Source organism: Athene cunicularia (assembly GCF_003259725.1).
Source record: "Athene cunicularia isolate RWA chromosome 2 unlocalized genomic scaffold, athCun1 chr2_part1, whole genome shotgun sequence".
Classification (NCBI taxonomy): Eukaryota; Metazoa; Chordata; class Aves; order Strigiformes; family Strigidae; genus Athene; species Athene cunicularia.
This window is the reverse complement of record NW_020799095.1, coordinates 93,585,790-93,604,860: the sequence shown is the minus strand read 5'-3', so window position 1 is coordinate 93,604,860 and position 19,071 is coordinate 93,585,790. Positions and strand designations below refer to the sequence as shown.

The window sequence follows — 19,071 nt, the reverse complement described above, 5'->3', positions numbered from 1 at the left end:
ATGCAAGGCATATTATATTGCTAGCCACAACTTGCTATATACTTAGCCAATTATCATGTGTTCAATTAGTACATTGTGGGTAGTTAATAAATGCTTGAACTTGGAGACTTGTCTGCTCCAACTGGGGATTTGCGAATCTGAGTCACTTTTCCCCCTCGTCTGAGTGGGATGTGACAAGGCTGGAGTAGCCACCATCCCTCAACCTCTCCCCACAGGCCAGGTGGTCCAGCTCTGGCTGTCCTGAGGGCTCTACTCAACTCACTCTTGTTTGTCAATGGCACTGGGGAGCTGAAACCAGGCCCAGTATTGCAGATGTGATCTAATGAGTACTGAATAAAGCAGAAAAGTCACTTCCCTTGATGGCTGAGCGTCTGTTAAAGCAGACCTTAGGCAAATCCCAAAGGTCTTTATGCTTTTCAGGCAGCGCACTGCCTTATTTTAAGAGCCAAAATCACATGAAGCTCTGTCTGAAGTGGTAACAAAACTTCTACTCTGTGGCAATTGGATTTAACCATGTAAAAGGAGACACTGCTAACTGCAGAGAGGATGACTGAAAACTGAGCTGAAAGGAGATGTTTGCTCTCTTTGAGATACTCCTCTCTAGTCCTTTCATCTGCAATGGGCCAGCATCTCCTTTTTTCATTTTGCAGACTGGCAGCAGCATTCAGAGCAATGTTAGCATATTGGTGCCTCCTTTGTCCTTTGCTTGCTATGATAGTTAATGTAACTCTTGCTTCTTATATCGCTCTCTTATTGTTGTCATGCTGTTTCTGGTTTGAGGTAGTTGTCTGTGTCTGTGCATCATTCACTAGAGTCCCTGCTCCTTGCCACTGTGTTGGCTTTTGCTCAGTTACATTACTGCTTGCGTGATATTATACAACAGCTGGTACTATGTGGGCCATTATTAAGAAATAAGAGGATGAACAATTACATTTTTTAGCTCTCTCTTCTGCTTCTTTTTTTTTTTCTAGATAGAAATTAAATGACAGGAAGGTAGTGTGCAATGCAAATCAGAAATCCATTTATGTAAATTCAGACCTTTTCCTCTGCCCAAGCAATTTCCAGGACTCTGCACTGTGGAAATAACATTCAGTAGATGGAATTGCAGAATCATTTCCCTCCCGATTTCTTATGGGAGGCACGCATTTGGAAGAATTCAGAGAGGATATAACCCAGAATGGTGCACTTGAGATTTTATGCATGATTTTTGTGTTTTCAATCTTTTCTGGACCTCCTTTCTTACTTACTGTAGAATTGTATTTTTTTGTAACGATGCAAATGTAATATGTGATTTGGAAGTAATATTTCTATAGTTGTGGAAGAATTATCTGATCTATTTAAACATACAATTTGGGCACTAGAGCCCTAGATGTGTTAGATACATAAAGTCTTTACATGTCCATTAACACAAAAGCGGATAGCACAGATTTTAGATCTTCAGCTCCCTGACCAGAACAGATTTTTAATACAATAAGCAAACAAATAAATATCCAGTGTAGGTCAGAGATGAAGTATGTTGGATTCAAGAGAAAGTGTATTGAATTGATACTAAAATCCTTCCTCTCTGAGAGAACTAAATGTAGTTTCAAAGAAAGTAATCAGAAGAATGTCAAATTATGTTGACCATTAAGAAGCAATGCATCACAGTTAATCTGAGCCTTTTTTAAAATTAAGTGTATTTTGTAATTTAACAGCCTTTCACATCAAAGAATGTAATTAAGATGCAAAAAAATAAAACAACAAAACTCCCAAACATTTTAATGAGTAGGTATCTTAAGTTGAATTGATAGTGACTGTTTTGTCATATAAAATATTTTACCAACATAATGAAAATATGATTTTATAATTATCTCCTGTAATTTAGTCAACAAATGCACTTTCAAAAAGAAGAATATAGATTGCTATAACATGGGTCACAGATTCCCAGACAGAAAAAATGTGGGTATCTTTCCCATGTAAAAATAAGCTCTTCACATGGATGAATAGCCAGTGCTGAGACTGGGAGAGTGGAAGAGTTCTGAAATATTGTGTCATGACAGATATGGGCTAAAGACCAAAAGTTTGTTACTAGCAGCCTATAATCTGATCTATTCTGGCTAACCAGACGTAACTGTCCACTTCAAAGGCTGGGTCTACTCTTCAGAGGTTTTATTTTCTATGTAACAATCCTGAATAATTTCCTTGATCATTAGCCTCTGCTTGGGAATCATGCCTGGGTTTAGGCTGTTGCTATCTGCCACTACAGACCATCTTGTGTTAGTAATTTTCCTGCACTTGAATTATTTACTAGGAATCTGCAGCATGACTTTACTGAAATTAAATGATGGTTGGTTTAGCTAGGGAAAAATGGAGTTAGACTTCTGAAATCTGTCATGATGTTTTTCAGCTCTTTCCCAAATCTGTTGGCACAGAAATGCACTAAAACCAATATAGACCAATCCTTCAGTGTTGTAACTCAGTCACCTGGCATCAGGCAATGCTTGGGCATTCTGACAGGGAGTAGGGAATTGAAGCAATTTGGTATTAGCATCAAGTTTAGGATCTTCATGCAGAAAAGTGACTTCAAGTTCCTGTGAACCTCTCAGGATACAGATGCTTATCATAAGATATATTATAGAGAAAATCTTCAAGGAAGTGAAGATTTTTTTTTTTTCCTCAGTGAGGACATAAGCTTTCTTCTTCCTCTGATCCTTTTATCTTTTTGACCATATAACATAAAATTTGTTAACTGTTGGTTCCTTTAGAGGAGTCCTTTCCAGCTTTTCCTCTTGCTCTTAAGGTTTATGATTGTTCTATATTTTATATTTATTTTCTTTTGAAAAAAAAAAAAAAGATAGTAATATTTTTATACAATCATAATATAGAGAAGCAGCTATTTGTTTTCTTTTTTTTTTTCTCTCTCTTTTTTTTTGATGATTGATCCACCGAGATATGGCTAGTCAGCATTTACAAGGTGATGGTCATTATTGATTTTACTATTCTACATAACAGTTACTTAAAGGAAGCAAGCAGAAGCTCTTTATAGAAAGCGGTGCTCTGTTTAGGTGAGGTATTATACCAACACAAAACAGGTTTTAAGTTCTGGAGTTATTTACAGGCCAAAATAAAGAAAAACAAGGGTGAGAGGAGGTGCACTGCATTACCTGAGCAATATTTGAATGATTCTTAAGTGCTCTAGATATATGAGCAACAGTGGCAGAAATGTGTCTATAGAGTCTTTTACGGTCTTTTTCAGTGCTTGATGTAAAGAAGTTTTGCAGTTTGGTGAACAATCCGAGACTCACCCAAAGAAACAGTGTACAGATCAAGTGCGATTCTTTTCAGCTGTGCTGATGTGGAACCTTTGAGATTGTCCAAATTCCTGGCTGAGAGGAAGCAAGTTACAGGAATGAACACTGATGGGTAGCCTTGAGACCCTGGTGCAAGCCTAGCCTAGTTTAATTTTGCAAGAGTGTGATGCTGCCTTTACCAATCCTAGAAATTATCCTACCTTGTAGCCCTTCAGAGTTATATCCTTTTATCAAATATTAACCTGAAATGAAGGAGTTGAATGTCTCTGCTATAGCTATGTCAACACCCACCCAGCCCCACCCCACCCCCCTCTGCTGCCCCCAAGAAAGAAAAACACTTTTAGATATGAAAAAGAAGTGGAATTAAAAAAATATTGGCAAAGAAAAGTTTGTTATATATAAGTAACTACTCCACATCTTTTCTTCAAGCAGTGTTCAACTGTCATTCTAGAAACAAGTAAAATGGTTTTAGGGTATAGGAAAAGATCAAGAAACCAAATTAAAAAAAAAAAAAAAAAGGCAATTAAATGTATGTGTGGGCTGCTGAGTGATGGACATATGAGGCAGGAATTATTGATGAGGAGTAGGAGAACTGAGAAATGGACCAGGTGCTAAGAGCCCCTAATGTGTACCACATTAAGTGCCATATGGAGTACTGCACTAAATGATAGCACCAACGTCTAGTAGAGAAAAGAAAGCCTAAGTTAACATACTAACATTAGTGAAAAGTTGTAAGCTACATAATCATACCTTAATGCAAAAGGATCTATGTAGCCTACTGGAAGAAACTGTAAAAGATAAGGAAAGGGAAGAAATCTATTTGCAAGATCACTCACTAAACAGGTAATATTAGAGATTTTATTTGTTGTTGAAGTTCATTTTGTTCTAGAAGGATAAAAATGGGGGGAAAGGGGAAAAATTATTTTCAGAGTTTTTGTTGGTTTGAGTTGGTTTTAATATTATCAAAGTTTTAGGAAAATATAATTCCACAGTGAGAATATTTCCATATTTTTTGGTGGGAAGTCTAGGTAAGAGTCTTACAGGTGTAACAGCACATTAAATTTTCCCTTTATTCTTTTCTTCTTACTGGTACGAGGTTACAAATGGTCTAGGTAGTTCCAGCATACTGTTTGGTTGTTGTGAAGAACAGCAATGTTTTCAATGAACCAGACTGTATTTTGTCAATAAGTCTGTTATGATATCACAGAGAGCATGTTTTGGTATAACATTCCTGGCTTTAAAAGGTAAAAATGCCTAATACGCTACTCATAAAAAAAAGGGCTTTTTCTTTCTGGTAAATTTTCCATTTGAAACCTTAAAGTTTGCAAAGAGATGTTTTAAATTATTTCCCGAAAGTTATAGCTTTTTAAGGATTTTTTTGTCTTTTTGGTAGTTTTGATACATTTATTTCCCCTTTAAAAAGTTTTATATATTTATTTAAAAAATAAAAATAAAAATTCAAACCACACTTTTAAAAATCACTGTGATAAAGCAGTCTGGTTGCCAAGGCAAAGTTCATTTTCCCCTCATATAAATAATATAAACTCCCAGGTGTTTATTTTTTAATTGCAAATATTCAGTGAATAGAAAACTGACTCATACTTCATTGGCATTAAACCCGGAATTCTGAGTTTGGTTAACTTTGATTCTCTCTAACAGTGGGAGGATAGAATTTTACAGTATCATTACTCTTGCCTCTATCTATCTGCTCTGATTGTGGAGGGAAACATTCAGTACAATTTCAAAAGATGAACATGAAAGCAAAATTTAATATCTCTATTTGATATTAAAAATTACATAACATACTCAGGGCCTTGTTTGATAATACAACCTCTCTTGCTGTTAGTATCATCTCGTGTTTCTGAAATGTTAACTGCTCTTAGGGTTTTTTTTCTGTCAAGCTGTTGACTTGCCCAAGAGATAAGAACTGCTTCTTCAACTTGTACATGGTTTGGTATACATGAGCCAGCAGGGTGCTCCTGCAACAAAGAAACTATTCTGGGCTGCATTAGGAGGAGTGTTGTTAGCAGATTGAGGGAGGTGACCCTTCTCCTCTACTCAGCACTGGTGTGGCCACACTTTGAGTGCTGGGTCCCGTTCTGGGCTCCCAGTACAGGAGAGATGAGGATATGCTGAAGAGTCCAGGGAAGGGTCACAAAGATGATGAGGGGACTGGAGGATCTCTCCTATGGGGAAAGGCGAGAGTGCTGATACTTTTTAGCCTGGAGATGAGAAGGCTCATTCATTATATACTCAGCAGTGAGTATTTTCTCTACACCTGAAGGGTTTAGACAAGACAGAGCCAGGCGCTTTTCAGTGGTGCTTAGTGACAGGACCAGAGGCAATGGACACAAGCTGAAACACAGGAGGTTCCCTCTGAATATCAGGAAACACTTTTTTACTGTGAAGGTGACTGAGCACTTACACAGGTAGCCCAGGACGGTTGCTGAGTCTTCCACCTTGGAGACTTTCAAATGCCTTCTAAACATGGTCCAGACAACTGGTTCTAGGTGATTCTGTTTGAGCAGGGTATTGGACCAGATGACCTACAGAGATCCCTTCCAACCTCAACCATTCTGTGATTCTGTGAAATTTGCTGCTTTCTCAGATATTATGATAGGACTGAGTACTAAAGCTCAGTTACTTTTTTCTCTTTTTTGTTATTTTGCCCAGTAAAATTATTTAATTTTCCTAACTTCTGTATAAATTCCCCTTATCCTCAAAATATTATGATTAAAACAGTATTATTTCCAGGAAAATAAATTCTTGTAAAACAAAGTATTTCAAAGCAAAAGATATATTTTTTTTAAATTTTTTTTTTTTTTAACTGACAGAAATATTTTGGCTACCCATGTTAAACCATTAAAGCATTTGACAACAGAAGAGGTATCTCACAATATTTCATGATATTTTGAAGTAGGTCCATTTCTGTGGTGACATGTACACAAGAGGAATGTGATTTCTGTGTGAAATTCTGAATGGCTAAAAAAACTTTGCTTTAAAAAAAGAAAATAAAAGTCAGGGAGTTTGAAAGAGGCAATTCATGTAACTTTGCCTATCACATTGGAGTTATAAGAAGTTCTGTGTGTCTAGGGAGACAGTATGATTTCAGAGACAAAAGAAGGTTGAAATGTGTTTAAAACCAATCCCCTTTTTCTTGCATGGAGACTATTTTTCTTTACTTGGCTTGCATTTTTTTCAACCAAATGTCTTGTATGGATACCAAAAAGCGGCATATCAGAATAAGGTGGTGTTTTCATTGTCTCTTTCAGACATTAAATTCCCACAAGCAAATAAAATAAAATCCTGTTGTTTGTTCATTTTGTGCTGACAGTATTCCTAAGTGTGTGAATGTTATTGCATAAAAATTGTTCTGTCAATATATTAAATACAACAGGCTTAATGTACTGATCAAAAAGAGAATCCATAAAGTCATCTTTATAGACAGCCAGATATGTGTCCCCAGATGTCTGTACTTATATATTTAACAAAAATCGCCATGAAAGTTATGTAGCTTTGATACCAGGAATGGAAGTTTTTTTGATCTATTATCAAATTTAGCAGCATTGGGGGATCTTTCAGTAATCTGTAACACTTAAATATTAAGAAAAGAGTAGATCTCTACTGTCTGAGCCAGGCTGAAAGAAGGCTTAATATGCCCTGTTGTCACTACTCAGAACACTTCTATTTCCTTTCCTGCTATTCCAGAAAGAGAAATTTCCACTTTTTAACATAACAAGATTTAAGGTGGGGTTTTTTTCTGCATGGTATGCATAGGCACACATGCACATACATGTAAGCATACCACTTTCTGTTTCATTTGCTTGTGTTAGAATCACTGGAGTTTTTTTCTTCCTAATATTGTTTACCTTTATATTGCACTGTCAATTATCTTTTTGAACCTTTGTGAGGAAGGCTATGTGCATCTTTAAATTATTTTTAAAATATAGTTTCGCTTTAAGAATAACCTGGACTTTTTTTGTGTCCCAATTAATTTTAAATCTTTTGCTCTTATATCCTTTTCTTATTTAGTCAGAACAGTAGATCCATATCTTCCCTGCCTTCTGCTTTGGGCCCCTCAGGGTCTTCAGAATTCAGTAGTGACTTCTAGATTTTATATTGTTTTATCAGGTTTTGAATTCTAGAGTCTGCACTCTGCCAACTAATGCTTTTTTTTTTTTTTTCCCTTTTATAGAATTTCCTTGAGATTAATGCTTTCAGTAAGCCATAGGAGCCCTCTCACACACTAGATCATTAGCATGCATAGATCAAGGAAAATTAACAGAGATTTTAGTCATTCCTTTAATGGAACAGTGGTATCTGTGGTTTTCAGCCCTTCTCTTCCCCCTACAAGCAAAAAAAAAAAAAGAGAAACAAATGGACTGTTGTAAAGCCCTGAAATTCATGGCTAAAATTAAAATTGTAAGGGATTAGGAACAAAAGTCAAGGCAAATGTTGCACCTGTGTCCAAAAAAAAAAGGCCAAAAATCAACCTGGGAAACTACAAGTCTGGGAGGCTCACTTCAGCCCATTGGAAGAACCATGGAGTGAGCCCTTTTAAAACATATTTCTTGGCATATGAAGGAGGAGATAGTAATGTGGAAAGGGCACCATGGATTTAAAAAAGGGTAATTCATGCCTTACCAATCTGATAGCTGTCTATGATTTGGGATGAGGAGAGAGCCGTGGATGTTGTTGGGTACTCAACCTTAGCAAGACTTTTGACATTGTCTCTCATTATATGCAAGCTGGGACGTTATCATCTCCGTGGGTGGATGTCTAGATGTTGAAAGGCTGGATAGCTAGTCAGACCCAGAAAGTCATGATTAATGAATCATACTCTACCTGCAGATCAGTAGCAAGTGTAGAACTGCTGGTGTCTGTACCGTGACCTCTCTTGGTTAGTATTGTATCAGGAACCTGGAGGAAGTAATGGAGCATGCACTGACCAGCTGTGCAGCTGGCAAATTAGGAAGGATCAGTTGATAATGCTTTTGGTAGTCAGACTACCTTCCAGAGACCTGAACAGGCTGGAGGAATGGGCTGACAGGGACCTTACAAAACTGAATAAAGGCAAATGCCAGATGCTGGCCCTGGAACAGAGAAGTCCCTGTGATAGCACAGGCTTGGGAGCAGCCTCATGGGAAGGGCTCTGGGGGATGGTGCCTCAGCCAGCAAAGATGGCCAACAGCTCCAAGGGCTGTATGAACAGGACCATGGCCAAGCAATACAGGGAGTGATTATCCCCCTCTGTTGAGCAGTCATTAGACCACATCTAGAGTACCACATACAGTTTTGACATACCTATTACAGCAAAGATTGACAAAATGGAGTGAGTTTCGTGGAAGGCTGTCAAGATAGACCCCATAGAAGTCTTCTGTTCTGGTCTCAGGTCTGTCATCAGCACCTACACATTCCACTTCATGCTTTGTCTCTGGCTTCTTGATGACTCTCAGTGCTCATCTGCTCTCAATCTTTTTTGCAATGTCTTTGCCACAGTGTGTTCCACTTTTTTACAACACCATATAAAATTTCTGTCTCTTAAAAAACATTCTTTCTAGCATATGAAAAGGAATACTAGAGATGTACAGAAGGGGCATAAGAATTACAAAACAAAATGAAAAAACCCACACACATTCAGTCCATTTTTTCCTAGTCATAGGTGGCCATGTATTTGATGCAGGTTCTGAAACTGATCAAAGTTGTACAAATATAGAAATAGAAAAATATATTATAAAATATTCACAAGACTGTCTTGATGTCATTGTAATAACTGTGATTCCAAGTAGTACTTTATTAGAGTAGACCATTCAGTTTTTGATACTTTGCTTTGCAACTTTAGACTTTACCTATTTATGTGGGGTTTTTTGTTTAAAAACCTTATAATTTAAGTAGATTTAGGGTAAAAAAAAAAAACAAAACAAAACAGATTATAATAAAAATTGAGTAGTTATAGTTAATATTTTTCTTTGTACTATTTATAGACTGCCCTAAAATACTTTTCTTCATTTTAAGGTAACTGAGCTGCACAATATCAAAAACATAACTAGATTGCCTCGAGAGACAAAGAAGCATGCAGTGGCAATTATCTTTCATGATGAGACGTCAAAGACATTTGCGTGTGAGTCAGGTAAGCAATTGGTACTGCATTTCCAGCTTGAAGAAATCAAGTTACACATCAAAGTCTTGCTCAGATGAATTAACTTAAAACACCAAAGAGCAATCCTTAACTTAAAAGATTTAGTTGTTAACAACAAGTTTGGTGTTTAGGTTTTTGGGAGATTGGTATGGATTTTTTAAATATATTTCAGGAGATGTTGGGGGTGAGCTCTTTCTTCCATTACTTATCTTTGACTGAATACAGATGGTCTGAAGACTGGAGATTTTCAGCTAAACTTGTAAAACTGATTAAAAAATACCTATGGGATGTTATTAAGTCAAGATGTGAAGCAGTCTTTTTTTTACCAAGTTTTGCTATAGGCACTTACAAAACTAGTAATTATCATGCCATTGTAAAGAAGAGGTAAATACCAGTTAAAACCTTAGGATATTGTAAAGCTGGATGTCAAGCAGACTGCGGTTTAAACAGCTACATGGTATAATGAATGAGTTAAGCCAAGAACAAACTTGGGCATCGTGCTACATAGTGACAGGTAGTTTACTTGTGAGACACAGAACACTGCAGTATTAAAGTACACTGTTTTCTTTGAAAATTCAGTAGGACATGCCTGTGTCCTAGGGTATATTCTACCTGAAAAAATGTTTTTTAAAAAGATTTTTTTTAAATGAGGAAGTTTCTATTTGTTTAGTGACATATTTGAAACTGTATATTTTAAAATTATATCTTAATATTATCATATAACCATTACATGGTATACAATCTAAGTTAAATATAGTGAAACAAAGTTCAAGAAACATGGAGGAGGTAGGTTAAAAGTGTATAAGGTCATGAATTATGTGGATTTTGTGTTAAGTATTTCAAACATTGATAGGTATATCCCATGACAATTTTATTTGTTCATTAATTTAAATTTAAAAACACAAATATAGAAAATCCATGTCTTTCTAGAATCAGTTTAACAAATTATTAGATAAGTACTTCACATTAAAGACTTTAATTCGTAATATGTAGAATTAATAATGACTCAATAATACAATTAATAATTAAACAAAAAATCTTAAATTATATTTCAGCAACACTGAAATCAGTTTCCCAGAAACTTTTCCATTTGCCTACACATTCATTCCCCTTTTCCTCTAATGAAAAGATTTTATTCCTTCCCTAGAATTGCTATGGTACAGGTATATTTGAAAAGAGTGACAGCAAATCATAATAACTTCAGGATTCTTTCCTCAAAGAAGGGGAAAACCTAAGTAAATTCAGCACATCTGGCACACTCATCCCTTTCTTCTGTAACAAACATGATGCAACTCCTTAACCTTTAACTCTGTTGTTTATACAAGACACAAGTACCTTAAGATGCTAACTAAGATGCCAGTACGAGATGTCCTACCTTAAGGCTATGCTCCACACAAAGGTGTGTTTGGAGTGGATGGAGCCTTGGGTGAAGTGACCAGTGGAGAGCTTGTGGGCAGAGATCAAAGGACAGACCAACACAGGTGATATTGTAGCAGGTGTCTGCTATAGACCTTCTCATCAACAAGAGAAAGCAGATGAATCATTCTTAAGGCACGTGAAAAAAGCCTCATAGTCCCAGGTGTTAGTACTCTTGGGTGACTTCAACCACAACAAAATCTACTGGATGGCCAATATGGCTGGACACAAGCAATCCAGATTTCTGGAACAAATTGAAGACAATTTCTTGATATAAATCAATAATGTGATGAGGGGAGATACTCTTTTTAAGGATGTGCTTGACAGGATCCTGTCGATAATTGCCTTGGAGAGCAAAAGGGCCAAGGCAAGCTAGCTAATCTTCAAGGACAGCATCCTCTGAGCACAAGAACTGTCCTTCCCATTCTTCAGAATACAAGCATTGCAGAAGACCAGTATGGATGAACGTGTAGCTCCTGACTCAACTCAAATACTAAAAGGGAAGCACACAGACGCAGGCACAGACTACTTGGGAGGGATACAGAGGCATTGTTCAGGTATATGGGAATGGAGCCAGGAAAGCTCCAACTCAGCTGGAGCTGAAACTAGCCATGGAGATGAAGGACAGCAAAGGTTTCTTTCAAAGGCTAAGTGAGTGTGGGTCCATTGCTTGGTGGGGCAGTGGACCTAATGACAAGGGGCATGAGAAAGGCTGAGGTACTTGATGCCTTTTATTATACCTTGGTTTTACTTGCAAGGCTTGTCCTCAGATCTTCCAGGTTTCTAAGCCTCTTAGCAGACAGTGGGAGTGAAGTAATGCCCACAGCAGAGCAAGGCAGAGTCAGACATTACTTAAATCTCTTCGGTATCATAAACAAGTCCATGAAATTAGATCGTCGAGAATGACAAGGAGGATCCAAATAACTATAGGCTAGTCAGCCTCACCTCAGTCCCTGAGAACACTGTTGGAGTAAATCATGTGTAAACACATAAAGGACAACAAGGTGAACAGGAGTAGCTAAAATATTTTCCATATGCAAATCATGTGTTTTATGATGAGGTGTTTGGCACTGTGGGCAAGGGAAAGACAATGGCTGTTGTATACCTTGATTTTTTCTTTGACAGCCTTCCATAGCCTCCTCCTCAGTCTCCAAATTTATGGGACACGGGATGGATAATGGCATGATAAAGTGGGTAGAAAATAGTCTGGTCTTAAAGAGTTGGGATTAATGGTGCAAAATCAAGCTTGTGGCCAGTAGGTAGTGGGTCCCTCAGGGATCAGTGCTAGGACCAATACTGTTTGATGCTTCACTGACAACCCAGATAGTTAGATGGTGAGTGCTCTCAGCAAATTCGCAGATAACACCAGATTGGGGTGTAAATGAACTCACAGTAACCTTATGAAGTTCTGCAAGAGCAAATGAAATGTCTTGACCCTGGGTTGGAGCAATCCCAGGCAACAAAGGAGGCTGGGGGCAACTGTATGGCAAGCAGCTCTGCAGAAAAGGCCCTGCGGTCCTAGTGGACAGCAAAGCTGAATATATCCTGGACTGCATTACTAAGAGTGTTGACAGCACATTCAGGGAAGTGATCCTTCCTTTCTCTTCAGCATTGATAAGACCACATCTAGAGTACTGTGTCCAGTTCTGTGCTCTCTGCACAAGATTATTGACATACAGAAGCGAACCCAGCAGAGGGCCACCAAGGGTCAAGGTCAGGAGCACATGACATTTGAAGAGAGACTGTGAGAGCCGAGCCTGATCAGCCTGGAAAAGAAACAACTTCAGAGGATATTATCACTCCCTACAACTACCTCATCTGAGAATACAGAGAAGATGGAGCTATAAAAGGGTCAGATATAATTCTGTTTCTGAAATACTACATATCTTAGCTGTGGGTATAGTCGAGTTTCAATCAGTTTGCCTTTCTCCATGCCTTCAGTCTATCTAAACAGCAAAAGACTGCATCATCTCCATCAGATGAGCTTTATTTCATTAAAATCTGACTCTTGAACTCCAAATCTTTTGTGTGTTCTGAACTATGAAGATATGGTCTAAAGACAATCTATTTTGCAACTCGTTTCCACAACTTGACTTCTCTCTTCCCACAAGGAACTATTACCATTTTTACTGCTGCTGAAATGTGCCAAGTACTTTGCTTTCTTTCATGAAACTTATCAGAGTTTAAGGGATTATCAAAGTTAAGGAGCTTCATGTTATTTGAAATGTTTTGTTCTTCTTCTCAGATCTCTAAAAACATGTTCAGTGGCAGCGGTTTCGATGGGACAATATCTAGACTTTTAACAGCCTCATAGGGTGTAGTGGTCTACACACAATTGTGTTTATTTTGGCAAATCAGGCCACTTATTTGGTTAACACAGTGTACCTTTACCAATACCTCTTCTTTCCTGTGGCTTCAGTGGGAAAGAACCACTGAAGTGGTTTTGACTCAGTCAAAAATCTTCTAGAATCATAGCTACTTGACCTTCTTGAATTATTTCAGATCCCAAAGTTTCATGATAGGAACATTTTTCTACCATGGAATATCTAACTGTGCAGAAGCAGATATTTTGTTTACTATTATCTTGTCCTCCAGAGGCAGATAGACAGAGTAATGCTTGAACCCATTGCAAAAGGTCTGGTAATCATGGAGTCAATAATTTCTTGGAAAGGAGGAGGAAGTAATGCTTAAAGCTGAGCTGGTTTTATATGGGGACTGAACAACATGAGGTAGGGTTTTTGTCAGAGTTGTACCAGGAAATGTTTTTAAATGACCATATCATTTTGGATTTGACAGTATGAGCCGGTGTCTTTTTCTCTGTGCAATCTAAAAGTCCATGTGATGAAAAGTAGCATATTTTGGGGGGATTTAGCTTTCTTAATTCTGGAATTAAGCACAGTAAAATGCTATTCTGTTTTAAAATAGGTCTCTAAATATATAGAACACTTTGGTCCTCCCCAGAAAGCCAGAGAGTTGTGATACCAGTCCACTGGTTGTGCTGATTGGGAACCTATGTTTTTTTTCTAATCTCCTAAGACTTCTAGGCCCTCAGCTTGTTTATTGTCTTCGAGGCAGCTACTGACAAGTCTGAGCTGTGGATGGGCTGTAGCCCCCATATTTCTATTAGGATTGCAACAAATTAATTATATGAGGACCATCTAATTTTTGGTAATCTTCATTTGCTGATGAAAACATTCTGTAGAAAAACAAACAAAAATCCTAAATGTGCTTTTTTTATCATCTAGCTGTTCCCATCGCTACCATCAAATGTCTACAACAGGTGTAGAAATTTGTTCAGTTATGAAGTTCTATTGGAATATTTTGAAGAGCAAACCAATCTCAGATATCAGTTCCATGATTAAATGCATGCGATAAGAAGTCTTTAAAAAAAAGAATTATCCCTCTTCAGGGACAGAAAGAAGCTTTTTGCTGTCACTATATCTTTCTTACATCTGTTCTAGTGGGCAAAGACTTGTGTCTTTGGTGATGATCAAGCAACATGTTTAAATTGTTTCAGTTAATGTCATATTTGTTTCAGTAGAAGTAAACTAATGAGAAGTCACAAGTGATTAAATAACATGAAAACTACTCTATAACTCAGTCAACTTAAGACAGACTCTGAAGAGTGGGAATTCTTCAGACAATGGGAAATTTTTGCCACCTTATCAAGGAAAAGGCTAAGGTCTCAGTTTTGGCCTCCCTGAAAATCATGTGAAAGTTATTGCCATTAAAAAAATGTTCATAATTTTTTTTAATCATGAATCATTAAATTCTGAGTTGCTTTAGAAACAAGAAAATGCAAAACTCTCAGGTTGCTAACACACTGAGACAATTAAAATTAAATGTTGCCAAATGTATAAGCAGGTTAAGTGGAAAGACAGAATATTGTGGAAAAAAAAGCAGTTTGGGGGAACTGAGTGTATTTGCTCCAGAATAGTAAAGGTTAAAAAGACATTACTGTTGTCTTTTAAATACATCAAGGAGAAAAAAGGAAAGTTTTTAAGATATAAACTGACCTTACTATAAGAACAAATATAGCATGTGCCCAGTATCTATATTGCTATGACAATTCAATAAGCAGGAGCAATATAGATTGAAAATTTAGAGGGAAATTTCTAGGAGTTAAAGCAGTGAGATTACACACAGCCTCACAGAAAGCCTTCCCCATTCCCCATTCCCATGTGTTGTTTTTTTTTCTGCACTCCAGAGTGTACTATCAAGCAAATGGGAAAAGTCTTTTAAGTCTAGATGCTAGCTACTGGGTTTGAGGCGCTGTCTTTCCCTAATACCTTTTTCAAAAAAGTTGTTGTAATGGGTTTTGTTTGTCTGTTTTGTTGGTGGTTTGTTTGATTTTTTTTTCAGGTAAGTGTTCTCTAAGTTTTTGTATAGATACAGCTATGCTCAGACATGTGTATCTATTGAGAAGCTCTTATTCCTGAAAGCCTAATGTCTGTGAGGTGGCACTAATCCAAGTGTCTGCACTGAGACAGATGTTCTGAAAAGCCCTGTAAACTCTCTTTAAAGTTGTAGATACGTTGCAGAGAGCAATGGTAGATATATAGGACCAGCAAGAAAATGAAGTTGTCAGATATATGAATACTGATTAAAGCTAGAAGTTTACAGTGCTATTATGGAAGTTGCTAGCATGATGAGAATTATGCCTGAGTAATAGCTAGCTCTCAAGGAATGAAGCTTCTTGGTTGCACTAGGTCAGTGACACACAATATGGGAGCATGATTTTTCCTTTAGTAAAACCAGCAAAATATTAAGTGATACAAGTCCCTGCTTCTTTTAGGCTCAGTGAACCCACCAGCAGAGGTTTGTATAAAATTTATTTTGATTTCTAAACAACAGTATGTGAAGAAAATTGATGAACTTGAAAATCTATTGATAAAATCAAAATGGAGATGTTGCCAGTAATATGGATTCAGAGACAAGAGAGACAAAATTAATTAGGGCTAATGTGTGATTTCAGTGATTTGAGTACAGAATAAGAGGTAACATGAGAAAAAGAAAAGGGGGAAAATCACAGAAAAATCTTAAAACTGCAGTTGTGAAACAAATGTAGACACCACCTAAGATACTGGTATTTGTCTGGCTTCGCTTCACTACAGTGCCCCATTTTGTGTAGAAGTAGATGAATCGAAAGGGTTTCTTTCTTTCCAGGCACACGTGAACTGCAATCAAGAAACATCTTCATTATTTTTAAGAAGTTACGGTTTGGCATTTCCTTAAAACTTCCGCTGTTCAAAATAGAATTGGTTATTGCAAAAAGTCAGTCAGCTGTTCTACTTGAAACTTCTGGTTTAGGGTTTTTTCCATCAATACACTATATTGATAAAGCTTGACTGATAATATTCTTGTGGTTGTTTTGACTCAGTCTAGCATTTTAATTGAATGTCTTGATGCTGTGATGTTTACCTTGATAAAACTCTTCTATACATCTATAAAAAAAACAGCATTTTTCTTCTATATTTGTTATGCTTTCAGCTTTTTCTGAGTGCCGTCTGTGAACTGTGATAAGTAAGTCTTGTTATAACTGCAAAAGTTTTGCTGAAAATGAAAGACTGTTGGTGTCAAGTGGCAGTGTGTTCAGCAATGTGTTTTTTTTAGTTCTGTATATATTTTTTCCTTTTAAACCTGTTTTCATCACTTGTTGGTGTTGCATTCTTTTCTTTTAAAAGGATTACACCACTGCTAGCATTTTAAAAGGCACAAATTCCGTTCATTTTTGTACTGAAAAAGCTTTTGGGCTATTGCCAAATTACTACTGATTATGAGCTGGGATTTTTCTCCTTGATAGTTTACACAAGCAAAAATAATATTCTGTGCTTGAAGAATTTGACAGATGCCAGTGGAACATTAGATGTAATTCATGTCATTATATCCTTTGACAGCTAAGAAGCCTGGAGGTTTTGGATTAAAATTACAGTGAAACATTGAGGATTTGAGATGGAGTATCAGTAATCATTCCCCACTGTTATTACTAACAGTACAAATGGCTACATAAACTTTAAAACCAACCAGATTAAGGTTCCCATTTTTAATGTTAGTTTTGTGAGTTTTAAGCTCCAGCATCATGGAGGTGGTGAAAGCGAGGAACAGCTTCCCAAATACAGTTTTGGAAAGAGGAATACAAAGTTCACCTTTTGCATGCATAAAAATAATCCTGTATAGTTTAAAATATTCTGAAAGTTAGTATATTTATCTGCTAGAGTGACAGGGATTGCTATATGAAATTTATGGCCCTGCCTTTTCTACTTTCTGTTTGTGATTTTTTTTTTTAATATATATACTGAAGGGGCCTTACGTACTTCTCTGTAAAGCATATGGTTCATTGGCAGTCAGATGCATGCTCACACTTCCACATGTGCCACAATATTTTGAGATCAAAAAAAAGAGTGGAAAGAAAGGCATTGCATGAAGTAAAGATGTTGCTCTGGATTCTTACATTCTCCTTTTTTAATCATAATATTTGAAACACTATCTAATTTCAGGGCGAAGTTCAGTCTGAGTCATGGTTATCAAGGTTATATTCTAAGATTAATATTTAGAATGTATATTCTTTTGTTCTGGACAAATAATTGCCTTTTAATTAGTAATTACTTTTATTTCCTTTTTTTTTTTTTTCATGTTTGCCTATAAATATGCATCTTTATTCTGACTTTAACATTTATAAACCAGAAATATTTGGATATTTGCTCTCATTTCTCATAGTTGGTTGGCTTTCTGTTGATCCTAATTATTCTGTGGTTATCTGTCTGAACTACATTGTTACAATTTTCTGACATACTTTGGTAGTATGTATAACTAGCAAATGGAAGGGATGCAGAAAATACCACCCCATCTTCAGGACATAGACATTGATGGAACGGGTACTACACTATTACTTTCCACTCTTTTCAGTCATTGAGTGAAAACTTAGTTCTAAAATAAATTAACATTTTAAAGTAAGTATTTGGGAAGACAATTTTTTTTAGTAGATTTGCCAGCTGCTGAATTTGATAATAGTAGACACACAAAATGGTCATTGTCCCTCCACTACTTCTCCCAGGCAGGTCCCTGAGCTGAGAACGATGCTTGCATTCTCAGTTAGTAGGGCAAATGGGGGACAGCAAGGGAACAAGTGTAACTTCCAGCCCAGCAGGAGCATATGCAGGGGCTCTGACAAAAGGAGTAAGAAAGCTGTAAGTTTTCTAAATGTGGAAATTGGAAAAGGTAAGCTTGCTCTGGGACTGCAATATGGGAAACCCTAAATTTAAGGCTTTGAAGGTCAAAACATTTGGAGGCTGAAAGTTTTTCTTTCATTCCTTTAAGTTTCATTACATGGTTGTGTATACTGAATAGGCGTTCAGTTGCCCTTAATGTTGACGTACTGTAAACTTGTCTGGACACTCTTTACTAAAAAAATGTTGAACACAGTGGATCTAGATAAGTAGAGAAGTTGTGTATTATTCTTTCTTTCTGGAGAAATATATTGAAGTGTAGACACTGTAAGTGCTTTCCTTATGACAGTCTTATTCAAAGGGATTGAAATTTATATGAAATATAAACTGTTCCCATAGGAACAAAAGTCAAACAAGATAGCTAAGATAGTGAATCATCCATTTTAGGCTGTGTGTAGGACTCCTCGAGAGTAAAAGAGTAGGAAAAAATCTTCCTGCCTGCAGAAGCTGAACAACTTCATAAGACAAACAGAAGAGAGCAAGGAGATTTTGGCTTCATCTGGTAGATGGTGCAAGGTCAGCTGAATATTGATTTTAGAGAGACTGGGAGAAATACATGAATCAAAAATACCCTCTGCCCAGAAGAACTGCCAGAACACAGTTTACCTTTCCCAGTAAGCACAGAGTGGAAGTAGGTTGGTGATGGTGAAGTCCAGGATGTCAGGCATATGGGGTATTACACCAATCTCAAAGGGAAAGGAAGAAGAAATATGCCCAAACACAATAGGTATGAGTTAAGTAATTGTACCTTCTATTACTTTTAAAGAAAGATTTTAAGTAGGAAAAAAAAAATTGAAAGAAGGAAATCTAGAAGTCCAAGCTATGCACTTCTCTATTGGCATATTAGCACTGAATCAGTAACATCCCAGTACTTTCCAGAAGAGCAGACTGAAAGGATTATGAGTTTGAGTGATAATTACAGTAAATAGATGTGCTTAAAGCCCAAGAGCCTTAATACTACTAGTCCCAATAATAATTAAAAAAAAAAAAAAAAAAAAAA

General features: G+C 36.8%; 1 protein-coding gene across 1 annotated transcript in view; it reads left to right on the top strand.

Moving 5' to 3' along the window:
* Positions 1-19,071, top strand: part of DOK6 (docking protein 6) — a gene marked incomplete at its 5' end in the record, with an annotated part of 156,967 nt that overhangs the window by 16,468 nt on the left and 121,428 nt on the right. The window contains one exon of the mRNA XM_026841422.1: positions 9,306-9,420. Coding sequence (XP_026697223.1) covers positions 9,306-9,420 — 115 coding nt within the window. The remainder of the gene's footprint in view (positions 1-9,305; positions 9,421-19,071) is intronic.